This window comes from Micromesistius poutassou, assembly GCF_964030765.1.
Source record: "Micromesistius poutassou genome assembly, chromosome: 5".
Lineage (NCBI taxonomy): Eukaryota > Metazoa > Chordata > Actinopteri > Gadiformes > Gadidae > Micromesistius > Micromesistius poutassou.
The window spans coordinates 19536795-19561948 of record NC_140275.1 but is presented as its reverse complement, the minus strand read 5'-3'; the positions used below and the strand labels follow the sequence as shown (position 1 = coordinate 19561948).

The 25154-nt window shown below is 49.1% G+C and overlaps 1 protein-coding gene across 6 annotated transcripts in view; it reads left to right on the top strand.

Annotated features, from left to right (window-relative positions):
* Positions 1–24771, top strand: part of sorbs3 (sorbin and SH3 domain containing 3) — a 27484-nt gene extending 2713 nt beyond the window's left edge. Inside the window, exons 1-21 of one of the 6 annotated variants that reach the window (XM_084467700.1) lie at positions 862–959; positions 6751–6820; positions 7812–7991; positions 8364–8436; positions 8752–8894; positions 9290–9353; positions 10438–10473; positions 10576–10663; positions 11045–11138; positions 13460–13516; positions 13694–13807; positions 15032–15087; positions 16871–16959; positions 18045–18106; positions 19173–19219; positions 20176–20290; positions 20917–21042; positions 21516–22049; positions 22515–22612; positions 22723–22829; positions 22980–24771. In XM_084467700.1, the coding sequence (XP_084323826.1) occupies positions 6809–6820; positions 7812–7991; positions 8364–8436; positions 8752–8894; positions 9290–9353; positions 10438–10473; positions 10576–10663; positions 11045–11138; positions 13460–13516; positions 13694–13807; positions 15032–15087; positions 16871–16959; positions 18045–18106; positions 19173–19219; positions 20176–20290; positions 20917–21042; positions 21516–22049; positions 22515–22612; positions 22723–22829; positions 22980–23041 (2157 nt within the window). In that variant the 5' untranslated portion in view covers positions 862–959; positions 6751–6808 and the 3' untranslated portion in view covers positions 23042–24771. Of the gene's footprint in view, positions 1–861; positions 960–6750; positions 6821–7811; positions 7992–8363; positions 8437–8751; positions 8895–9289; positions 9354–10437; positions 10474–10575; positions 10664–11044; positions 11139–13459; positions 13517–13693; positions 13808–15031; positions 15088–16870; positions 16960–18044; positions 18107–19172; positions 19220–20175; positions 20291–20916; positions 21043–21515; positions 22050–22514; positions 22613–22722; positions 22830–22979 lie in introns of those variants that run through there. The other 5 variants (XM_084467701.1, XM_084467704.1, XM_084467702.1 and 2 more) reach the window with 5 other exon arrangements.
* Positions 24772–25154: the final 383 nt, after the last annotated feature.

Here is a 25154-nt window from a genome sequence, read left to right as displayed (position 1 = left end):
TGAAATACAGTGAAAGGAAGCATAACATTTACCTAAATGTCAACCCCAAACTTTGGAGGGTGAGTGCCCTGATAGTGTGTATGGAGTGTTCAAGGGAGGCAGTTTTTTCCATGAGGGCCACACTGGGTCTGAGAGGCTCCAGAGTCAGTCTATGGGGACCGCATCCAACTCTAATGAGTCAGAGAGCTTCCATAACCTTCCGGATCGTAGAGAGCTCCCATCTCCTCCCCTTGTCCCTGAAACAAGCCAGGGACCTCTGTGTCTCTGCACCACAAAATGGACACGCACGCACACACACACACACACACACACACACACACACACACACACACACACACACACACAAACATATAAACACACACGTACAACACACACACACACACACACACACACACACACACACACACACACACACACAAACAAACAGACCTGGCCTCTGTGTCTCTTCACCACAAACACACACACACACACACACACACACACATTCACACACATAAATACACACACACACACACACACACACACACAATAGAAGGGGAGCAGGCAGTGAAGGGAGTGTGATAGAGTGAGCAGGACAACGGGGGTGGCGTACATTCAGTGGTCAGCGCGGAGGTGATGGACTATTTGCGGCCGGACCCTGCACTGTGAAATATCACCTTATCTCAACAATGGCCCCTCTCTGCTGAAGGAGGACCGCCCCCCCCCCCCACCCCCCGCCCCCCAGGGCTGACAGGCCAAGGGGAAGGTGCCTTTCTGAAACGGGGCCCTGGACGTTGCTATGGCGATGCCTGTCAACCGGGAAGTCCTTCACAGGCCGAGCGAGTGGTGAGAGAGTGAGAGAGAGAGGGAGGGAGAGAGAGAGAGACAGAGAACAACAGTCCGGTGAACAACACGTCGGGTTGTGTACTCTGCGAGTGCAGAGCGCCCGTGGAGCCGTTACCCGTTGGTCGTATACTTCGGTAAGTTGCACATTTTTACTGCACAACTGCTATCCTTTATGACGCCGTCGTCTATCTGTGATCTGTGTTTTTTGTAAAGTCGACGGCTGGTTGAGCAACGTGACAGACTGCCCGGGGATTCATGTACACATTCTCAGGATTAGAGGTCTTTCCCAGACATTCACACCAGTACCGTTGAGAAATCGAAACAGTGGGCGTTGACGCAAGTCCTCACTTAGCTCTGCTCTCTTCTGTGCTGCTGCTCTGCATGCTGAAACCGTCCTTCAGGGGCGAGAGACTCAACTCTGGCTGCACGTCAACGTCAGAAGTCTCCTACATGGGAAGATTCTCTCTCTTACAGCGGCGAGACGAGGAAGGGACATTTTTTTGGGGGGGTGTTTTCTCTGCAACTCAATCGAAAGTCCTCCACAATGGTTTCCGTGATGCACAGATGCGAGGCAGCTGGATTCTCTGCCCTAACTCATCGGAGAGGTGAGGTGTGTATCAACACTGACACTCCTATAGGGACACCGCCCCACGGCCCGCGATGGCAGGCCAACCATCACTAAGAGACTGTCATCATGAATTCCACACTCTGCTCTGATTGCCTTTGTGATATTAGCAAAGGTCCCCTCCCCCCCCACCGCCCTACCTTATAGATCTCCCCAGGCGACCGGCAACTCCCCTATGCATGATGACAGGCGTACAGACGCTGTGGTTTGTTACACATCGGCTTCCAGATCATAACCGTGACTGTACGGTGATAAGAACCACACTGACACAGTAGTTGAAACAGTGTGAGTGAGTGAATCTCACTTCCCCTATGTTGTGGCAGCCGCACCCCCTAGACAGGGAGCCAGTGATGTACAGAGATAGAGCGCTCTCTCTCTGCGTCTTCATTGACAAGGAGCTCCTGGACTACCCCCCCCCCCCCCCCCCCCCCCCGTCACCCCCAACACCCCCTCCCTGTGACTGAGCGATCGCCATACAAGGAGGTGAAATAGTTCCCTGCTGATAAATGTGCGTATCCCCCCAATAACTACACCAATCACACTCCCACTGCTCCCAGGCCTTGTATGGTGTCTCCATCTCCTCGTTCACACGTCTGCCAAGCTTCACACGGCGGGCCAGGAAGGAGACCGGGATCGACCCTGGATGGCCGCCCTCTCTCCTCTCTCTCTCTCCCCTCTCTCTCTCTCCTCTCTCCACTCACTCCCCTCTCTCCCCTCTCTCTCTCTCTCCTCTCTCTCCTCTTTCTCCTATCTCCTCTCTCTCTCTCCTCTTTCTCCTATCTCTCTTCTCTCTCTCTCTCTCTCCTCTCTCCACTCGCTCCCCTCTCTCTCTCTCCTCTCTCCCCTCGCTCCCCTCTCTCTCTCTCTCTCTCTCCTCTCTCTCCCATCTCTCTCTCTACACCCACTCCCCTCTCTCTCTTCTCTCTCTCCCCCCTCACCCATCTCTCCCCTCTCACCCTGCGTACCTGCTCACTGACTCACCGCTTTCCTCATTATTTGGGCCAGGTGTGTTTGTGATTACACTCTGTATTCAGTCAGGTGATTTATTTAAATGTCTTCAGTTTTATGAGGTTCTTATGTAAGTCATCGGGAGAGACATGGCGTGCCGGGTTTTGATTGGACGATTAAACATCCCAGATGTCAGTCAGGGATTGGTCTTCATGAGAACAGGTGATGATTGAATGATCTTGATGTGTTTACTTTAGCTTGACACCAATGTGATATTATATTACCGTAGAAGTCAAACCACGCACAACAGTTGGTGAGAACAACTGTGTCCTGGCTGGACGATTAAAGTATATGGCCGGGACTTGGAACCCCTTGGAACCGACCGCGGTTTACTGCCTTATCCGGTCAATTATTAACAAGGCTGGTCTGCTTGTTACAGCCCCGCACAATATTACCGAAAACATTAGATAACACAGTCAACCGTTTGAATTCATGTTCACTTCAAGGATAGGATTTGTGTGATCTAAGTTGTTAGTGTGTTAACATGAAGTGATCACTGGTCTGATCATTGATAAATCTGCCAGCAGCTTATTGCTTCCTCTGACCAGAGATCAGTATATCACTTCCTGCTGCTTTGACGGTGGACACTGCAGCTGACAGGAGGTCAGGGGTTTCTACCGCTGTGACTCTGACGGTTATTCATTAAACTGACCTCACGGTTGTCTTGGAGGTATTCTTTCCGAGACAGAACAATGCCAGCCGCCCTGTTTCCCTCGCAGGGCAGAGAGAGGTCATCCCAGGCCAGCCCCCCAGCGTCATAAAGACTCTGTGCACCCCCTTCTCTCGGACCATACCGGGGCGGGGTAGAGCGGGGAGACTGGAGGGTAGGTGGTGTAAATCACACAGCAATCCCAAGAAAAGTCCCGGCGCTAAGAAGTTCTCAGCTCTCAGCCCAGAACCGAATGGAACCGGTATAGCCATCGCTAACTAAATCTACTGCTCTCCAAGAAAAAAAAGGTTAACGGATCAAAAGCTTGTCTTTGACATCAGACACACACTTGTTTTCATTCTTCCCCCGGACTAAGGCTTGTAAGGCCCGCACACATGCTGCTATTCAGAGGAACGGAAGCCTCCCATTGATTTCCCAGGATCCACCAGGGTGTGGTGGGATCCGTAGGCCTGCTGCTGCAGCTGCTGACTGACTCAGCAGCCACAACTCCTCCACCCAGAATCCCATGGTTCCTCATTCACTGTAAACCCACTCCCCCGTGACGAGATGTCCGGTCTACAGGGTTACACAGTCCTGCAACATGGCCATCAATCACCAAGGGCCTTTCCAACCAGGGAGGGCAGAGAACTGGATGGTGGAGCTGTGTTTGTGCTGTGACTTAGTACTCAGTGGATCAGGCCATCAGGACTAGCTTTAGTGTCTGACGCTGAATGGGCCTCTTAAGAGGCAGGGGAGAGAAGCCCCCTCTGAGTCATCTGTTTGCATGTGTCCTCAATGATTGGGTATCTACTGTGTGAAAAGTCACCGAAGACCTTCCTTTATTTACTGAGATAAGGACCACAGGAAATGACAGCTATCCTCTGCGAGAGTTGCATTCATGTGAGATGTTTGGCATGACGATGCATATTCCTTCAGCTAATCCACCTATCTGGCATAAAGAGCGTTTGGAGTATAGAATATGTAAGGGATAGATCAGATTGTAAAGCAGGGATTGCAGTGGTCGTGTTGCCATATGAATGAATGGTACATACCCCCCATGCGTAGGGTTTAGGCTGCTGCTAAAGAGGCAGGAGTCAGGCCGGAATGCATCTGCTGCAAACCCCTGTGAGACCTGTTGATCTCCTCTGGGAATTCGGATATCTACGCAGATGTTCCCTTATTAGGCAGGATGTTTCGCATGGAATATTTACAGAAGCATGGAAGGATTTCCATGTAAGATATCTAATCCAGCCATAAAGACACGTTGATGCCATAAAGAGGCATGTTTGGATGTACTCTTCCACTTGAATGCCAGTGCGGTAGAACTGACCACATTCTAACAATCTGTGAAAGATTTGGAATTCTTTAACCGAGTGAATCATTCATTGTATTCTACATCCGTTTTTAAGCAGGATCTGGTGTTCAGATTTTCTCCAGTCAAAAGCAGCAACTACAGAGAGTTGATAGATACAAATGTTCCTACCTCAAATATTATTGAACTTCTGACCATGCAAGAACATATGGGACACGCCAGACACACTTTCTCCTGTATTCATTTTTCCATGTCAAAGCTGTGTCACGACATTTGTGCTGTCCATGTCTCTACATGCCTGCATTTCATTATGTCATGTATTGTCTCTCTGGTAACCATGAACGTTATGACATTTAACTGACACAGTGACGGCATCTCTGCCACATCTTGCGTTTGCTGTTAGCTGGGAGCCTGAGGGCAGTAGTGTGTGCAAGAACGCAAAAAAGCTCCTTTGTTTGCCCTTTGGGAGTTTCATACTGGGGTGAGTGTGTTGGCAAAGGCTGCTCATTTTAAATGCTGTGAAATACACAAGTTGAATGTGTTGGTACTAGCAAGATGGGCTCATTAGAGTGACAGACACCAACAGTGTCCATACATTAGCGGGCCGATCAGATGTCAAACTTGCTTCATTGACACTTTGAGCTGTTGTATTGAGTGAGTAGTGAGGACTTTGGTAATGCCACCCAGTGCCCCGGTTGTTTTGTATTCAACACGGTGCTGATAAGGGTGTGCAGACTCAGATATGGGTGATTTGGCTGTTATATAACCTATACTGATCCTCTCACCACAACTCCAATTTGAGCTTCATACAGAAATGTGTGCACGTGATCTTTAGTTTGGTTTGGTTTGGTTTGATGCAGATTGTTCTCTGCTCTGCTTTAGTATAGTTCATGCCTCACGTTTGCAGTAAGGCCCACATGGTGAACTCATCAGTCATCGGTGAACACTGTTGGACAGTGTTCAGCCTGCTTTCAGCCCCGTTTGGTTCCTAGGTTGTGGTTGGACCTGTAAATCCAGAGCGTCATACTGTTACATACCTACGGTTCGAACTCAACCCTCTCCTTGATCCTATCGATAACTGTTCCTGCACCTTTTTACTCACTGCCCTCAACGACAGATTAAAACCACGTCACTTTGCTCCAGGGATTCTTTCACAGTCCTAAAATGGAAAATAATATGCCGGCTTACAATTATTTGTTCCAGGAGGAAAGCAGAGGCCAGCGATCTGGGCTTGCAGTTGTACAGTGGCCGGTCTGTGTTTTTCCATGGTGACTCTGTTATGACAGGACGTTAGCTGTCTCATAGCTCTCGTAAAATACCTCCATGCTCATGATGCCAAAGCACAACATCCTAATCAGGTTATCCAAGGTGCTGTTGATCAAGGGCTGAGCTCACTGCTAACAGTGGCTGACTTCCTCCATCTCAGTCTCCCTGTCTCTCTCGCTCCCTTCTGTCATCCATTCCAGGGGAAAGTATGGCAGACATGTGAGTCTTAGTCATTGTTTTGGCTGGCCTTTGCCTTGGTAACAGATGGGGAATTAAAATGATGTGCTGATCAGACTGGGCGCTGGTGATGCTGAGCGACTGAATAACAACACATGGTGTTTCAGCGAGCAAGGAAAAGTCTTACCAGTGAAAGAAAATGCTTCACCGAATATGTCGCTGAAGACTCGCAATGTCACTGGTGCACCCAGTCTAAACCCCGGGATTCTGCATTAACAAAAACAGCTCTGCATTCCTCGACCTGTCTCAGATACGTATCAAGGGAGGCTGATGTAGACTAAACTCTGGAAGAGGATAAATATTTTGACAACAGGGGAATAGATGCTAAATAAGGTAACTCTGTTTTTGAACACCCAGTGAACTACACAGCATCCGTAGTTCAGCGAGCAGCTAAACAGAAAGATCTCCTCTGCATCATGACCAAGTGCATACCAAGCCCATCTGCCTTCTGTTTCAACCTAAACAAGTGCCACTATATGCGTCACTATATGCTTGGAAGGGAAGCAAACACAGAAACCCATAGCATGGCTCCATGGTCCAGACTAAGCAACTCGTTATGCTATAATGATAGTGGAGCAAGCGTATGTATGTATAATCTAAGGCAGATAGAAATAGAGCCTATTAAGGAATTTCACCATAATAACAACAACATGTCAGTGAATCCAGGAGCTGGATTGATGGGTTGCAGTTTGTTTAGTCAACAAACAGTAAGCCAGTGGGCTATCCTCCCAGTAAGGATGGTTTCAGTTATCCTAGGAATTCATTACAACTACCCTATATATCTTCACAATAAAGACCAAAGCGTGGGTGTTTTGTTTGGTTTGACAGAAGCCGGTGAGGTGGAACCCCCTGCTGCATCGTACCAGAGCAGAAGATAACCGATGCCATGCAGGCTCAGGTAAAAACCATCTCCCATCCCTTTACGCTCACTTGCATTGTTTTGCCTATTTGCTCCTTTAAAGATTTAAAAGACTATCGAGTGAACTTCTGGGCCGGAACTTCAAAAGCCTCCCAGAGGAGGTGGATCCAGTGCAGCACGCGTTCATATTTCCTGCATCCCCGGCCAAATAAAGATATGGAATATGAGCTGCTGTAGGAATGACATCATTGATAAAGTGAAGTCATTAGGCGTCTGGGCTCCCACTCATTCCCCAAGTTTGCACAAAACACACACACACACGCACGCGCACACACACGCGCGCACACACACACACACATACACAAGCATGTACGCACACACCAAGCACACACGCACACATGCACACATAAACACACACACGCACACACACACACTCACAGCACTTTAACCATCATGAAAAAATAACAGGGGGAGGGGCGGCGTGTTCCGATTTCCACGGCAACGGCGGGAGCACACAGGGAGAAAGGGGAAGAGGGGCTTCAGAACGGCCGGCGCTGCTGGTCTTCTGGAGTTGACATTAAACGACCCTTCACCCGACCAGTCCATGCCCCGCCCACTCCTCCCCTCCCCCTCCTCCCCGTCGCCCCCTGCTCCCCCCCCCCCCCCCCCCTGGCTTGAGAACAGGCCAGCACAGATGAATAGGGAGTTATGGGCACATAATGGGCCTCTCCTGTTTCACTGACCCGGTCCTGCACCTTGAATGAGCCCTTTCTACCGTCCCCGCGAGAGAGACCGTCCAGGGGGCGGGACGGCGCTCCTCGTTTAAATAAACGGCCGCCCCCTTTTTCGTCTGCGTCTCTCCCACAGGGGCCAGTGATCTCCATAACACAGCTCCCAGACCCGGCACGGTTCTGAGGAGCCGCCGGGACCCCCCAGGGAGATGGGTGCCCACGAGGGGCCCGGCTGTTAATCCATTCATTGACTCGTTCATTTGTTCATTCATTTATTCATCCGTCCTGAATCCGTGTAGCGAGTGGAAGCGGTGGACCACAGCGACGGCTCCCAGACCCGGTTCTCCGGAGACGGAGGGTCTTCGGGTCATCAGCAGCAGCTCCTGGCGTCTCCGGAGCTGGTGGTCATCTCCCCCGGGCTGCCCACCCCTCCGCTGAGCCCCTTCCGCTCCGCCAGACAGCCCTCCGGGGAACACAAGGCAAGCCCCCCTCTCACGTCAGGTGCACCGCGGTCACAACAGTCGAGTTCAAGAGTTCAGTGTACGAGGGCGCCCCCTGGTGGACATGTGGCGTGTTACGTGTGGGACATCGGGCCGTGTTTGCTAAAAAACGACAACTTTTCTAGTCGACTTTTTCACTGAAGAATAAAACCCATCCACGCACTCTCAAATATATATTTACGGCTAAAACACGTAGTCCTGTCAAGTAAATGTTAAACAAAGGGGAACAAAAGTGAAACTGCAGTGAAGCAGTGACATATTTCATGTTTAGCATCAACAATGAGGTGAAACTGTTTCCGAGGCCCATAAACCCTGAGTGGGATGGTGATGGTGGTGTGTGTTCTCATGAAGGTCTCAGAGATGAACGGCGGCGGTGCCAACACACTGAGCTTCGGATCCTACTACGGCCCCGCCCAGCCCCACGGTGAGGTCCCGTCAACAGCCCCGTCAGGTTCACCATCTCCTTCACAGCACGTAAACAGTCCAGGGCCAGCTGTTTCCTAGAGAGATCTAGAACTTCAAAGGAGAGGCTTCATCTGTCTGATTTTTGAGTCTTCTGGTTTCACTGATTGTATATCAACGTAGTATACTTACTGTGTTCCTGAATAAGACTTTGTAAAGTCATCTACGCTTTACTTAGTAAAGTAAAAGCTGGCCAGAAGACAGGTCTTGTATTTGTCCATTCTGTATTAATATCGACGAGTGATTGGCTTAACAGTCTCCTTTGGATCCCCCTCAGACGGGGGGCTGACCAATGGGGTGCAGGCCGGGGGCGCGGCCACTCTGCCTCGCCGGTCTGAGCCAACCAGGGAGGAGAGACTCATCAAGTTCCAGGGGATCGGACCTGTGGACGAAACAGGCATGCCCATCGCCTCCAGATCAGTAAGACACACACACACACTCTCACACACACACACACACACACACACACACACACACACACACTCACACTTACACACACACATGCTTCATCGTCTTACTCTCCCTCTTATAGAAACCAGCCGCCATATTGCTTTAGCATGTGAGCCAGGGAGAATATATGTATGCTCTTTCCTACTGAAGACTCACGTTTAGCTGTGGAAACATCAGGCTAGTTTTAAGGTGTCGCTCAAGCACACCTCCACCCCACTATCCTGGCCCTCGTCTTCCTCCTCCTCCTCCTCTTTCTACCGTCTTTCCCTTTCCCTCCTCTTTATAAAGGGTGTGTTATGTCCTTCTGCTCAAAGCCTGTTTGGTCCCACCTGTTCACCTGCTGCACCCTCTGTCCTCCCTCCCAGAGTGTGAACAAGCCCAGGGACTGGTACCGGAGCATGTTCCGGCAGATCCACAAGAAGCCAGAAGGTACAGCCAGCACCTCTACTCCTGCACCTCCTACTCTTCTTTCTCTTTCTCCTCCTTCCTCTTCTGGTGCCCCCGCCTCCTCTTTGATCTCCTCCTTCCTCTCCTCCTCCCAGCGCTCCTTCTCGTTCTTCTCCTCCTCCCTGTACTCTCTCCTCTCCTACTCCTCCTCGTCCCCTTTCTCCACCTCCCCTCCTCTTCCTCCACCACCTCCACCTCCACCTCCACCCCCTCCTCCACCTCCTCTTCCCCCTTCTCCACCTCTTCCTGCTGCTCTTCCTCCGCCTCCTCTCCCACCTTCTCCTTCACCTCCTCCTTCTCCTCCTCCTCATCCCATACATATTACACACTCCATCAGTCCTTCAATCAGAATCCCTTCCCTTCAAAGTCCAGTACTATGAATCTGATCCCAGAGCACATGACTGGTAGATGTCCTCTCTTTTTATTCATCTCTTAAACATGTTAATTTATGTTATTGCTGGGTGCTTAAGGACCACCATAGTGTTACTGTTTTTGATCTCATTTTGGTTCCATTTATTTTTTCTGCCTGTGTTAAAAAAATTTTTTGAATGTTTGTTCCCTGTTTTTATTTGAATATGTAAAGCTTTACAATACATTACATTTAGTCAAAGGTCAAACTCCAATTCTATTTTAATGTAATGTGTTAGCAGATAGCATTGGTTATGAACCAGTGGTATGTTTGTTATGAACCAGTGGTCTTTTGGTTATGAAACAGTGGTCTACTGGTTCTGAACCAGTGGTCTATTGGTTATGTTTGTGTAATCAGGGCCATCACATTATAGGAATTAACCGATTTGATTTAGACTAGTATTGATGAAGGCATATCAGTAATAACGATCACAGTGATCGTTATTATCATTATCAGAGACTGGAATGGTGAGGACTAATGCAAGTGGAATGTTATAAATGTGGATCATGATAGTGAGTGAGAGTAAAGCGTTCTGCGAGTACAACGATTCCATCCTTGTCGGGGGATGACTTGAGTTGAGCTGACGTGTCTAGCAGTGAATCCCTCATACATCTCATCCATCCTGAGCAAAGCCTCATGTCTTCCTCTGTTCTCCAGAATCTGACCTGGAGTCTGAGGGCTGGATCACAGAACGTAAGTAGGGAGCAGGCAGCTCAGACGGTGCGTAGTGTTGTGTGATGTTTCGTGATGTGTTTGACCTCAATCTCGCTGTCTTGTGGACGATCTGATCTCCAGGGATCCAGTCTGCCAGTCCAGACCAGGAGAGGGACTCACAGAAGACGGACCTGTTCAGACTGACCCCCTACGGAGCCCTGCCAGACTGGTACGACCAACGACACAACATAATAATAAAATTAATTAAATAAATTAAATCTAATAAAATAAAATAATATTCAGGAACAGTGTTGAATAGAAAAACATTGTGGAATAGAAAAGTTTTACAAATTGTGACTAATGATCCTGCATTGTCTATGTGTGTGTGTGTGTGTGTGTGTGTGTGTGTGTGTGTGTACGTGTGTGTGTATGTGTGTGTGTGTGTGTGTGTGTGTGTGTGTGTGTGTGCGTGTGTGTGTGTGTGTGTATGTGTATGCGCGCATGCGTGTGTGTGTGTGTGTGTATTTATGTGTGTGTGTGTGTGTGTGTGTGTGTGTGTGTTTGTGTGTGTATTTATTTGTGCCCATGTGTGTGTGTGTGTGTGTGTTAGGAGGGAGGATATAGACTCTATAGCCACCCCTCAGCCCAGGAGTATCTTTGACTTTGAGCCTGGAAGGACCACCACCGTCGAAAACCATCATCAGGTAACGCTCAGCCATCCACACATAAACAGTCATCAAATCAAAAACACCTTTACACACTGCCTAACTAAAACAACTTTTGATTGTTATTGCGTTCATGCGTTGGTTCATAGCGTGTTTGTGTGTTTGTTCACCTTTTATTTGCTCTCTGGTTCGAGATAAACCAAAGCATTCAAATGCTTTGTGGGGCTTTACAGAGTGTGTGTGTGGAGCGTTTCCCTCAGAGCTGCTGATCAGACGGGATTTAGCTCCTTAGCGTTTGAAAAAGATGTGAGATGGATAACATATTTCATTAGTGACCATGAACCATGGTCCGTACGTTCATCCTCTCTGAGCCGATGAGGAGAGCGTGCCCAGGAGGTCTTACCCATGAGCACCGTGCGCAAACTGGTTTTTATAGAGTAATCCCCCTGAACACACACCTCTCTAAGTGGTGTCTATAGAAATACTTAGGGTATTGTCGGGGCATGTGTGAGAACTAATAATTTGCGCTTAGTGGTAGGGTTTTGTCGTGCCAACCCACACACACACGCACGCACGCACGCGAACACACACGCTCACGCACACACACGCGCGAACACACGCACACACATGCACACCCGCACACAAACACACACATACGCACACATGCACGCACACACGCATGCACACAAGCACACACACGTACACACATGCACACGCGTATACACAAGCGCGCACACACACCCATATCTTCTCACGAGTATCCTGTAGTTTGTTGTTCCTGTAGGTCGGTGGGCTGCTCTCCTCCCCTGTCTCCTAAAGACCTCCTCCCCTGTCTCCTAAAGCTCTCCTCCCCTGTCTCCTAGACTCCTCCTCCCCTGTCTCCTAAAGCTCTCCTCCCCTGTCTCCTAAAGCCCTCCTCCCCTGTATGATATACTGTATGTGTGTGTGTGTGTGTGTGTGTGTGTGTGTGTGTGTGCGTACAGTCTTAGTGCTATGCAGTCTTCATGTGTACAGGACATGCCTGAGTGTTTGAATTCCTCTGGTGATTTAAAGGAGTGTCTCTGAATGGCCATGGCACCACTTCTGCTGCATGTGAGATGTGTGTGTGTGTGTGTGTATGTGTGTGTGTATGTCTGTGTTTATGTGTGGTCTGTGTGGTCTGTGTGGTCTGTGTGTGTGGTCTGTGTGTGTGTGTGTGTGTGTGTGTGTGTGTGTGTGTGTGTATGTGTGGTCTGTGTGTGTGTGTGTGTGTGTGTGTGTGGTGTGAAAAAGGGAAAAAGAGATCCTTGTTGCCGCCCTCCCACTGTAGGCTGACCACCTTGTGACCTGCATTATGGTGTTAACCTCTTGTGGACCAACATCTCACAGGTGGTGCTGGTGGAGCTGTTATTGGTGGTGCTGCTCTGGGTGACAGTGGCCTTGTTTCTTCATTTCCTCCTCCTCCTCCTCCTCCTCCTCCTTCTCCCTCCTCCTCCTCCTGCTCCAACTCCTCCATCTCCTCCTCCCTCCTCCTCCTACTCCTCCTCCTCCTGCTCCTCCCTCCTCCTCCTCCCTCCTCCTGGTCCTCCCTCCTCCTCCTCCTCCTCCTATTCCTCCTCCTCCATCTGCTCCCCACCCGACCCCAGTGTGTAAATCCAGTGTTTGCAGTGCAGGGTGACATCATAGCTGCCCGGTAGATTGATAACGGCTGGGGAGAGGCCCAGTGCCTTAGTGGCCAGGTACCTCAGCCAAGGTATTCTAACTAACTTGTGAAGAGGGAAGATAGAGGGACACACGGGGGTCTGCTGAGGAGCGCAGCCTTTAAAGGAGTATTGGATGTGATCTCCCAGACGCTGCAGGACAGGGAAAGCCTTTAAAGGCAGGCCAGGCAGCCGAGGTTGGATCACGTTTGGCCGCGGGTCCAACATTTATGTTCTGTAGACTTATGTTAGGAGTTACGAGGTGCATTGAGGTCCAGGGGGGCTTTTGAACCCCCCAAGCATTCTTGTGTTCATAACTTCATGTAACTCATGAATAACAGAGTCAACAGAGACTCAATGTCTTTGGAAAGCAACCGAGTAATAAAAATCGAAGATATCATTATAAAAAAATAAGACTTTGAACTTGCATAATATTAATTAATTATGAAAACAGATCGTCATGCTAGCCGTGCTTCCCTTTCAAGGTTCAATTAATATCCCAAATGATTAATGATGAAGGATTAAACCAACTAAACAGTTTATGTCACAATAGTTATGACTCTCAGTAGTCCTCCATCAAGCACTAAACACTGGCGAGATAAACACAGCTTTGTGATGGAGATGAAAAGTAAAACCATGATGTCTTAAACTTGGTATTCCGCCCCCCCCACCCCCCCCCAGGTCTTCCAAATCCAGGAGAAACCGGCCCAGAAGAAACCGACGCCCCCCTCCATCGAGGTGAGATCCTCTGACCACTACTCTAGAAACTAGCCTTCCTGTGATGCCCTCATTCTCCCCGTACCTAGACGTATGACCCCCCCCCCCGTATCCACACCAAAACCAAGCAAAGCGACTGTATTTGGGTTTTATTTAATTCTCCAACCTCCACCTGGGACGCGGCCCCGTGCGCTCCAGGCCAGTCTGGTGTCTGAGCTGAAGAGCTTTGAGGCGGAGCTGGACTCGGACATCCAGGGTCTGGAGAGGTCGCTCTCCCAGAAGACGCGCCGCCAGCGTCCAGGCCGGGGTGAGGTACTGAGCCCCCCCTACCACCACCACCACCACCACCACCCCTCCTCCTCCTCCTCCTCCTCCTCCTCCTCCTCCTCTTCCTCCTCCTCCTCCTCTGACTCTCTGCTGCTGCTGAACCACCACCTCCCTCTCCTGTCCTCCCACACACATACAGCCACGCATGTACGCATGCATACTGACACACATGCCCGTGCACACTTACATGCACACACACACACACACACCTGCACATATGCACAGACATATACACACACACACGTATTACCACACACACCACACACACACACACACACACACAAGGACATACACTTCCCTGATCCCTCGTGCCCCTGCAGTAACCCCCACCCCCAGGCGCACATACACACACATACACACACACCCACACACCCACACAAGCACACACACACACACACACACACACACACACACACACACACACACACACTGGCACACACACATTTACACAGATATACACACACACGCACACACGCACACACACACACACACACGCACACACACACACACACACACAAGGACATACACTTCCCTGATCCCTCGTCCCCCTGCAGTAACCCCCCCCCCCCCCCCCCCCCCCCCCTCTCCTCACTGGGGTCTGACCGTGGGGGGCCGTCCTGCTTGCTCCCCCTGACCGGACCACGCCTGATTCCTTTGTTTTTGTTCTGCTGCGACCCGGAGCACCGTTCCATTGTCACCGCTACGCCCCTCCCCTTTTCACTGGATACGTCTGCTCGTCCAATCACCTGCCTGATCCTCCCCGAACACCGGCGGCGATCAGCCCTGCCTGCCAATGAAAACAGATCTCATTTCCCACACTTGATTATTTGTGATGACAACGGAGCCTTGAAAACACACATCCTGCATATCCTGCACACATGATTGGTGTACAGGATATTTGGTTACATCTTTGAATGCATAAGTTTCTCTCAGCTTAATTCATGTGTGCTGATTGTGGTGTGACGCTACCTGCATGTGCTGTGAAGTTGGCTTCATGTCAGTTCAAAGTTCCACCGTGAATCGTGTGTACACGCAATCCAAGGAGTGTAGGACCCAGGGGACTCCCCCTCTGCGGGGAGTGGTCTCCAGCCCGGCCCCGCAGCTCTGTTGGAGTAGTTACGGGACTTCCTTCTGTAGTCTTGAAGATACAGCGGCAGGGTGAAGGGTGCTTCAGGGAACAGCAGTTCTAATGCAGAGTTCTGCTTTCAGGAGCCCAGAAGCAAGGATCCCGGTCCTGTTTCAGCGATAGGCAGTGGTAACTACAGGTGAGTGACTTCACTAACAGACCGGTGGGTCTTTTTGAGTCCATCATAACGCCCTGTGGGAGTGTTCCAGCACCGGTGATGTTGGAGGAATGTGTGTGAGGAGCGTGGCTGCTCTCTCTCTGTGTAAACAAATGTCTCTGCATGAGGTGAAGGACAACATCCTACATACCGCTACGACAAGACTGTTAGGAATCAGAGCAGAGAAAAGGTTATTTGTGAAGCTTTTTGAACATCAAATGTCTGTCTTCTCATTACGATCAACTGGCTCTATGGGACAATTATGAATCAGGAAGAGAAACGTACTATGATCAAAGTAGAATGCACTTTGGTTCGACACTCATAAAACAGGTTCTTTGAGGTTATTTCCTTTGTTTTTCTGGATCTGGTCAACTGTGCATACGTAATGGTTAGACAGGCAGGTGAATGAATAGGCCTGAGTAAACCCAGTTAATGAACCACATAGCCAGCCGCATGTGCAGCCAACTGCAGCTGCCTAATCCAATTGGATATTGACTCATTAGGAGTAAATACCTAAACCGTGGCCATTCCAACCATTTCTTCCCCACTGTTTCAAGAGGCCTTTAAACATTGTGCGGGATCCGGCTGGGGCCCGTGATTACGGCGACGCAGCGGAGAGGAATCTTCCAGACACCGTGAGGGTGACTGTTAGGACCTCCTGACCTCATGCTGCAGGACTTCAACAAGTTCATGGGCAATGTTTGACGGTTCAGAAGGGCAGCGTTCCGCTCGGCGCTCGCCGGTATGCAAGACATTCCTGGAGGATTCCGCCTCACTTGTTGTTGTTGGAGGAGACGGGCTCCCGGCCCGTTCCTATAGGTAGGGGCCCCAGGGCCTGTTCCTATAGGTAGGGGCCCCAGAGCCTGTCTGTTCCTATAGGTAGGGGCCCCAGAGCCTGTTCCTATAGGTAGGGGCCCCAGAGCCTGTCTGTTCCTATAGGTAGGGGCCCCAGAGCCTGTCTGTTCCTATAGGTAGGGGCCCCAGAGCCTGTCTGTTCCTATAGGTAGGGGCCCCAGAGCCTGTCTGTTCCTATAGGTAGGGGCCCCAGGGCCTGTTCCTATAGGTAGGGGCCCCAGGGCCCGTTCCTATAGGTAGGGGCCCCAGGGCCTGTTGGTTCCTTTAGGTAGGGGGTGGGTACTGTTGGTTCCTATAGGTAGGGGCCCCAGAGCCTGTCGGTTCCTATAGGTAGGGGGCCCCAGGGTCTGTTGGTTCCTTTAGGTAGGGGCCCTCGGGGGCCTTTTCTACGAGGATGTTGCTCTGTGGACGTAAAATGGAAATATGTGTGTGTTCTTTACTGCTTCCTGTTTTCCAAACCCTTAGTCTGGCCCAGCTGTAAACAGGCTGTTTTCAAAGGGACATAATTAGATATCCCCGGATGATATCACCTCAGAAACAGGTGGAGATGATTTGCTTGGGACTGGAATCCCAATGCGGACGTTCCACCTGGTGTAGCAGGTTGACGATGTGGGCCAGACGCCCGCCGCACTCGCTGTCCTTCTCTCACTGACCTTCCTGTAAACTCCCCTGGTTCTGCAGACAGGGCGTCTGCTCTGTCCTAATCGCATCCGTGTTAATGAAACCCTGGTTCTGGGTTCAGCACAACCCAAGGAAACGCATCACACCCATCCCACTCGACAGCTGCACTCTACAGGCCCTTCCGACTCTGTCTGTGTGCGCCTGTCACACTTATCTGTGTTTATGGATAAGGGGATAACGGTTGAGGAATATTATATGTAATATAATTATATGTATTTCTTTCCTCTAGCTCACTGCCTGCAGCCAAGCCGGCGGGCAGAGCTTCCCTCAGCGGGCCCCCAGCCTTCGCTCCCAGAACGCTGTCCCCTCACGCACACGGTAAACACCAGCGCTCTCACGCCAGGGTCCCAGGGCGTGACGGGGCCTGTCCCGTGGCACCGTGTAACGTCCTGATAGCCCTAACCTGAGCCCGAGAGGGGGAGGGCTCTGGAGCTGTGTCACACACGTGATTCGTCACAGTCCTGAATGTACAGTTCAGCTTCAGATTGCAGCAGAGTTACGTTCAAATTACAATAGTCATACTTTTTATAAAGGGTACATTAATTATCCATTCATTAATTGGTTAATGCAATGATAAGCAGCATTTAACTAGTGGTCTAGTAAACATTAACTGATGGTGTTCGTGTGTACAAATGGTGTTCATGTTAATTAAGGTCATGGTTTTGAATGTTGACTGAGGTATGCAATTATACATGGCTAATACGGTTAGGGTTAACTCTAGCCTACTGACCCTAACCCTAACGAGAGAAACTTTAACTATGAAGAACTGACTGAAGAACTGCATTAACTAACGTTAAATAATGGTTGATAATATACCCTTATTATAAAGTATAATTAATGAATTATACCTTAAACTCATTATCATTAAAGAAAAGCCAAGCTTGGTCTAACGCTGTTTACAGTCTCTGGGCAAATGCTCATGCTCATAAGATTCAGTAAGTTTGATAGAAGTGGCATAGATATACTGCTTTGTGTCTAATCACTCGTACACTTCCCGTCTGTCTCTCCGACTGGAGGGGATGAAGGAGGGAGATTAATTGTGTTCAAAAGAGGACAGGGTGGGGGTGGGGAGGAAACTGAGCATAAGGAAGTGAAGCAGAGCCGGAAAAGCTGATTAGAGATTAACTTCATTCAATTGTTTTGCCTCAACACCAATCTAGGTAGCGCCAGCCCACATGTCTGTTTCAGCAGCACCATGACCAAACTGTTCCCATGTCCACATCCCTTTACCCCTCGACACACCTCGCACGGCTGTGGTCTCTGAAGAACCAGCAGAGCAGCAGGCAGAGCCAGTCATAGACTCACGTTATATACACTAGAACATGTCCATTCTAGTTGGGTTTTCTCCACGTTTTTCACGCTTCACGTCTTCTGCAGCTTGACGTTGTGACTCTTCTCTGCAGCAGAAGGCATCTCCTCTGCATCGGACGGCATGGACGTCCCGCCTAAGCGAGAGGAGAAGAAGGTATATCCCCATGAGCTACTCACCGTTGAAGGAGAACTTTGGAGTTCCTCAACCTGGACCCTTTTATTTCGTCATTCTGGACTAATTGGGACAACATTTTTTTAATTGTTCCGGTGTTGAGCCAGAGCTGCTCAGCCTTTGCAGCCAGGAGCGGTTATGTAACTGTGCTGTGGGCAGCGGCCCCCTGTCCCTGGAGGCCCTCCTAAAGAGCTGGCTCTGCCCCTGACTCAGGCTCACAGAGTCTGACAACATCATGGACACCATCCCTGCAGACAAAAACAAGTTTAATCGTTGGCTTGATCTGGTGTCGTTGTTATTTTGCCTAACCAATGTCTCGCTCATGAAGAAGCCTCTGAAGTCTCATGAGAGTTGTTGCAGGAAGAGAAAGGTGGAACGTGATTTTGAGATTTGGGGGGGGAGAGTATTGGCAGGAATTTGTTTTGCTGAACTACTGAAAGTTTAGCGTTATGTAACAGATTTGGCGGAAGGAGGGTTGAGATTGGAATGACAGGGACAACTCAACTCCCGAGAGATTTCAGAGCGAAGCTTCCCCTTGAGTGAGACTTGGTAAGACATTAGAACAAACGGGTAAAGAAGAAGAGTAATTCACCAAAGGGATCCTTTCCATAATGTTGTCATAAAGCAATCTTAGCCTGTCAAGACAAAAACAAGCACTTTTAGAGGATTCACATTGACCACAATATAATAATATTGAGCTTGTAGGGCCTGTAGAGTACAGCTGTTGAGTGGGATGTGTGTTACATTGCAGCCCATATGGAAGCTGCAATGGCTAAAACATTATCCCTCAATACTGGATCCATTGCAAACATTGTTGTCTTAGTAGTCACTTTACAATATATAACTAACATTTTGTGAATCGCTTTCTCCAGGTTAACAGCAGTAATATATGGTTAACTACTATAGGCCTTGAGCTGGTTAGCTCTCAGCGCCTGTTAATGTTGTTTTGGTAGTGACTGATGGTTGTCCACTCTATGTTGCACAGGTCCCTTCATTAGAAAGCTTCCTGAACTAATCTTGTTGTTGTATTCTGTTGTTGTGTATCCAGATGAAAGCGGCGAGAGTCAAGTTCAATTTCCAGGCACAGTCCCCCAAGTGAGTAGAAGTACTGAACATTCCTTGTTAATTTGTTCAGCATTCTTACAGAACACATCAACGGTGCTTGAGGTTAAATAGAAGAGATATAAATACCAGAGCCATTTGTCATCCGACTACTCCTGCCTCTCTGTGGGAAGATTTTGATTTAGCTCTTCCCTGATTTGTTCTGGGAATCTGTTCCGGGAATCGTCTTTCCTGTCAATCACATTCCTGTACATTGTGAAATGTAGGAAGGGAGTGAGCTGAGAGGGAGGGGCGTTTCTTGGATTGTTTATTTTCAAAAACATAACTTCTCTTACGCTCCCTAACTCTCTCTCTTCACAAATCTCCAACGTTACCTACAGCATCTTTAAGCACATTCAATTACACAATAAGCAGACAAAACATCAGCAATGCTTATCATTATTATCATCAGCGTACGATTTGAAACACTTGAATCAGCACGACAAACTGCAAGAGACTGCCCTCTTGTGGAGAGGGGTTTTAAAATAACAGAAATAACTTTTTCTACCACAAAACAAAACACAATTTTAAATCTCAAATACTGGGATCTAACACAGTGTCGGCTTCTGTGTGTCTCAGTGTGTCTCTGTATGTCTCTGTGTCTCTGTGTGTCTTGTGTGTCTCTGGTTGTCGTGTGCGTCTCTTTGTGTGTTGTGTCTCTCTCTGTGTCTCTGGGTGTCACAGTGTGTCTCTGGTTGTCTCTGTGTCTCTGTGTGTCTTGTGTGTCTCTGGTTGTCGTGTGCGTCTCTTTGTGTGTTGTGTCTCTCTGTGTGTCTCTGGGTGTCTCAGTGTGTCTCTGGTTGTCTTGTGTGTCCCTCTGTATCTCTGGTTGTCTTGTGTCTCTCTCTCTGTGTCTCTGGTTGTTTTGTGTCTCTCAGTGTGTCTCTGGTTGTCTTGTGCGTCCCTCTGTGTCTCTGTGTAACTCTGTGTAACTCTGCCTGTCTGTCCAGGGAGCTGACTCTGCAGAAAGGGGACATCGTCTACATCCACCGACAGGTCGACTCCAACTGGTACGACGGAGAGCATCATGGCAGAGCTGGGATTTTCCCCACCACCTATGTTGAGGTACACCTCCTCTGATTGGTCTCTCTTGTTAGCGTAGCAACAGTAAACCATGACCTCTGTGACTGTGTCTCTTGCTCTGTCTTTGACTGTGTCTCTGGTTCTGTCTGTGACTGTGTCTCTTGCTCTGTCTGTGACTGTGTCTCTGGTTCTGTTTGTGACTGTGTCTCTTGCTCTGTCTGTGACTGTGTCTCTGGTTCTGTTTGTGACTGTGTCTCTTGCTCTGTGACTGTGTCTCTGGTTCTGTGTGTGACTGTGTCTCTGGTTCTGTTTGTGACTGTGTCTCTTGCTCTGTGACTGCGTCTCTGGCTCTGTCTGTGACTGTGTCTCTGGTTCTGTCTGTGACTGTGTCTCTGGTTCTGTCTGTGACTGTGTCTCTGGTTCTGTCTGTGACTGTGTCTCTTGCTCTGTGACTGTGCCTCTGGTTCTGTCTGTGACTGTGTCTCTTGCTCTGTGACTGTGTCTCTTGCTCTGTGACTGTGCCTCTGGTTCTGTCTGTGACTGTGTCTCTTGCTCTCTGACTGTGTCTCTTGCTCTGTGACTGTGCCTCTGGTTCTGTCTGTGACTGTGTCTCTTGCTCTCTGACTGTGTCTCTTGCTCTGTGACTGTGTCTCTTGCTGGCGGTCCAGGTCCTGGCCCCCACGGAGAAGCCCACCCCCATCAGGCCCCCCACTGTCCAGGTGGTGGACTGCGGCGAGGCGGTCGCGCTCTACACCTTCAACGCGGACCTCCCCGTGGAGCTCTCCTTCAGGAAGGTCTGTTGGCTTCAGAGTTTCCTCGTCTGTTGCTTTAGTTTGTTAGAGATGTATGTTGCAGGTGATGAATAGCAATGCATTGTGTTTACATTGGTGTATGTTTATATACAGTATGGCACATGGTGGTACCTTTAAATGGTATAAGCATACTTACTTACTTACTTACTTACTTAATAAGAGTAATTATAAATTGAATTTGTGTTGGCCTGTACTTGAAATGTAGGCCTAAATCTTAATAACATGAGATGAGATCCATAAGATGGAAAAACCCTACATACCATTACATAATTGTGTATTGTATTGTATTGTATTGAATTGTATTGTGTTCTGTTGTATATACTTTATTATATTGCAGTTTATTATATTATATCATAATATATTATATATTATATTTCATGACATTATATGATATATGAGATTATCCTGTACTATAAGGTCTAGTAGTGTTTGCTGAGTGTGTGTGTGTCCACTAGGGGGAGGTGATCAGTGTGACCCGCCGTGTGGACGACCGATGGCTGGAGGGCAGGATCCCAGGGACCAGCCGGTGTGGCATCTTCCCCGCCAACTACGTCCAGGTCAACAAGATGCCCCGAACCAAAAGCTCCTCAGAAGACCACCCCACGGGTCCCCTGTCTCCGCGGGGCCCCCAGTCTCTGGGGCCCCCCTTGTCCCCGGGGTCTCCGGGGCCCCAGAGTCCCGGACGCCCGCTCTACTCCCCCCGGCCGCTCTCCCCCCTCTCCGTCCACTCGCCCCTCACCCCCACGTCCCTCAGCCCGGTCCACTCCCCCCTGAAGCCCTCCTCACCCGTCCCCTCGCAGTCACGCTCGCCCGCACTCACGTCCGCCGCCAGAGACACAAACAGCCTGTGGCCCCACGGGGCCCGCAGCCCCGCCGGCCCCCAGGGAGGAGCGTACCCCCAGGCCGGCCAGACCTCGGGGGCCAGGGCCGGGCCCCCCTCGGTCAAGACGTCGGCGGGGCCCTCCCCCGCCCGCACTGAGCACTGGCAGGTCTGCTTCACTGCGTCACCGCGTCACTGCACCACTGCACGCACACCAATGACCCTCACTGCACGTAGCGCTGGGGGATGAGGAATAGATCCTACTTTGTTACTCTCTTAGTTATTTAATCAATATCTCCATCTATCTATCTTGTTTGGTCTTGCTTTTCTCCACAAACAAACTTCAAAAAGGGAACCCAGACATGATCGCGTTCATAATAATCCATCTTTTCAAAATGATATTAAAAGTCTATTTCAGTCATTATTTTGTCCTGCGAGGACTAATTATAAAACACTCAATCTGAGAACATTGACTATTCATAAGACCAATTATTGGGAGCACATTTTTCCCACGCCCCCCCCCCCCAGCGCTGCCGTTCTCCTGTGTGTGTGTGTGGCTGAAGCATGATAATGGCTGTGATTCAGCTGGAATGTGAACCGTATTCCTCATGGCACGAGGTCTTCATGTCTTCAGGGCGGAGCTCCAGCCCAGCCTCACCCCCACGCCAGCCCAGCGCCAAAAACACCGAGAGCGCCAAACAACTACGGCTCCGCCGCGGGACAACGCCCTCCGTGAGTCTCCCCCCCCCCCGCAACCCATGAGCCAAAACGTTTTTCACTGTTGAGAAGCAAGAGGTTGAGCCCTGCAGTTCCGCAAAACAAAATGTGATCAAACATTTCAGGTACAAGGCTGTGTACAACTACAAACCCCAGAATACAGACGAGCTGGAACTGAGGGAGGGGGACATTGTCCAAGTGATGGAGATGTGTGACGACGGCTGGTTTGTAGGTAAGAGTCCCGCTCTGAACTGCCACTGCCACAGCAAGCCTGACCCCTAGTGGTCGAAACAGAGCGGGACAGTTTCTAAAAGACATTCTGTTAACAACTCTTTTCTCATTGTTGTTTTCCAACCTCAGCGTGTGTTCTTTGTCCCCGTAGGTACGTCAGAGCGGACCCGCGCCTTCGGGACTTTCCCTGGAAATTATGTGGCACCTGTTTAATAACACTTGGGTCTAGTCCTCCACACGGCCACTGCACCTGGGCTCACCAGCGGACTGGTGTTGAGTCTCATTGCTCGTTTTCACCACCGCAAGCCGGCAGTGTCCAGCCCCAAGCGTCACCAGCACTGCTCGGAAACTTCATCTCATTTCAATCTGTCACCCAACACCCCTGTTAAAATCCTGCTTGAGTTGACTTTCCTTGCATGCTACACACTGCCCAGAGACTCAGCTGCCCTCTAATGTCCAGAACAGAGGCTCAGCCATGAACACTGTGTGAGTTCCCACCACACCTTTCTGCTGTGTGTCTGTGTGTGGGTTAGTGTGAGAGAGAGAGAGTGTGTGTATGTGTGTGTGTGTGTCTGTGTTTGAGAGAGAGAGAGAGAAAGAGTGTGTATGTTTGTGTGTGTGCTTGTGTGTGTGTAAGAGAGAGAGAGAGAGAGAGTGTATTTGTGTGTGCAAAATAGCAAGTGCACATTTGAACATTCATGTAAGTGTGTGTGTGTGTGTGTGTGTGTGTGCGCGCATGCATACATAAGTGCGTGAGTGAGGATGTGCGTGTGAGCGTGCCTCTCTGTCTCAGGTGAACATGTGCATGCGTGAGTTCAGCTGTTGATATGTGCACTGTGTGTGTGTGTGTTCCACTGAGCGTGCCCCACACACACAAACACTCCCCCAACCGAGGTAAAGAGGAGGCAAGGTGCACAGAAAAGAATGCCTCCCCCCCAGCTATTCAGCCACAGACACTTCAGACACTTCTGCGTCCTGCAAACCTCTCTTGACCTGCAGCTTGTTCCCCTGCGAGCTCCTGTGGAATCCGTCGACACAGGGAATGACACTCCACCGAGAACGCTTCACTTGAACTGTTCACCATCACCCGATCACCTGATCACATGACCACCTGACCGCTGCCAGACGGCAGACGCTTGTGAATAACCATGTGAGTGCCATGTTGTGACATGTGACGTGTCTCTTCTCCCTAACCCTATGCCTTTCAGATCTTTGAGAAACGCCCTGGCTGGGCGTGAAGTCACATCGCCATGCTGATGGTCTCTAGACCGCCTCAGACTTAACTCGTCTAACAGAGGGCCCAATAACATGTGTTCCTACGTTTACACCTTTGAGAACCACAACCAGAAGACATGTGATCGCGTATACTAACACTTTCAGGTTATTCATGTATTGTTTTAGCGTTTGCCTGCATGAGGAAGTCTGTGGGAAGAGCCGAGCTGTATTGGGTTCATCCATTAAGTTGAATGTGTGATTTGAATGTAACACAGACAGGAAATTATGACACTGGCTGTTTTGAGGAATAATAGGAGTCAACAATAACCTGCCATTTAAACGATATGTCTGAAGCAGAAAGACAGGCTAACCTTGAGTTGGTTTTCTATCTTAGACTACAACGTTTTTAGACAATCCTGCCACAATTTTCAGCTTAGCTTCTATATTCAATTTTTTAAAAGGCTCTGTACGCTTCTACTGTTCACACTGGCTTATCGTTTAACATTATCACTTTGACAAGAGTATTTATAAAAATGAGTAAATCAGTTAATGTTGCTCCAAGTATCAATTAGTGCGGCATCGGTAATGCCAGGAGCCAATCAGGACAGCGTTCCATATATTGATACATTCTATGGTTGAGTTAAGCCCAGGACATAAAAAAGATGATTGTACAGACTTTAACTGTTATCAAATGAATGTATAATATATTTTGCTTAATAAAAATATGTTTAAAAAAGATGGTACTCAATAAAACTTTTTTATTAATAAAAAAAATGGACTGATGACAACTTCGGCTTGATTGAGTGATTTCTGTCATTTGTAAGTATTAGACATTGCGAAATCAACACTGGAGAAGGCTTTTCAAGTGATAAATGAACTGGGATAGGTTTGGCAAACTGCAGAACTTTCTTATACCAAGTACACATTTAGGCATGGTTCCCATTCTTTTTATAGCTACATAACGACATTTATATTTATTTATAAAAAAAAACAAATGCATCAAATGGATTTGACGTAAGTTCCCTTTATGTGGAATGGTTTGATAATGCTGCCTATTGTGTGAACGAAATGTATCAAAATGCTATAAACTATGTATGACAGCAAAAACAAA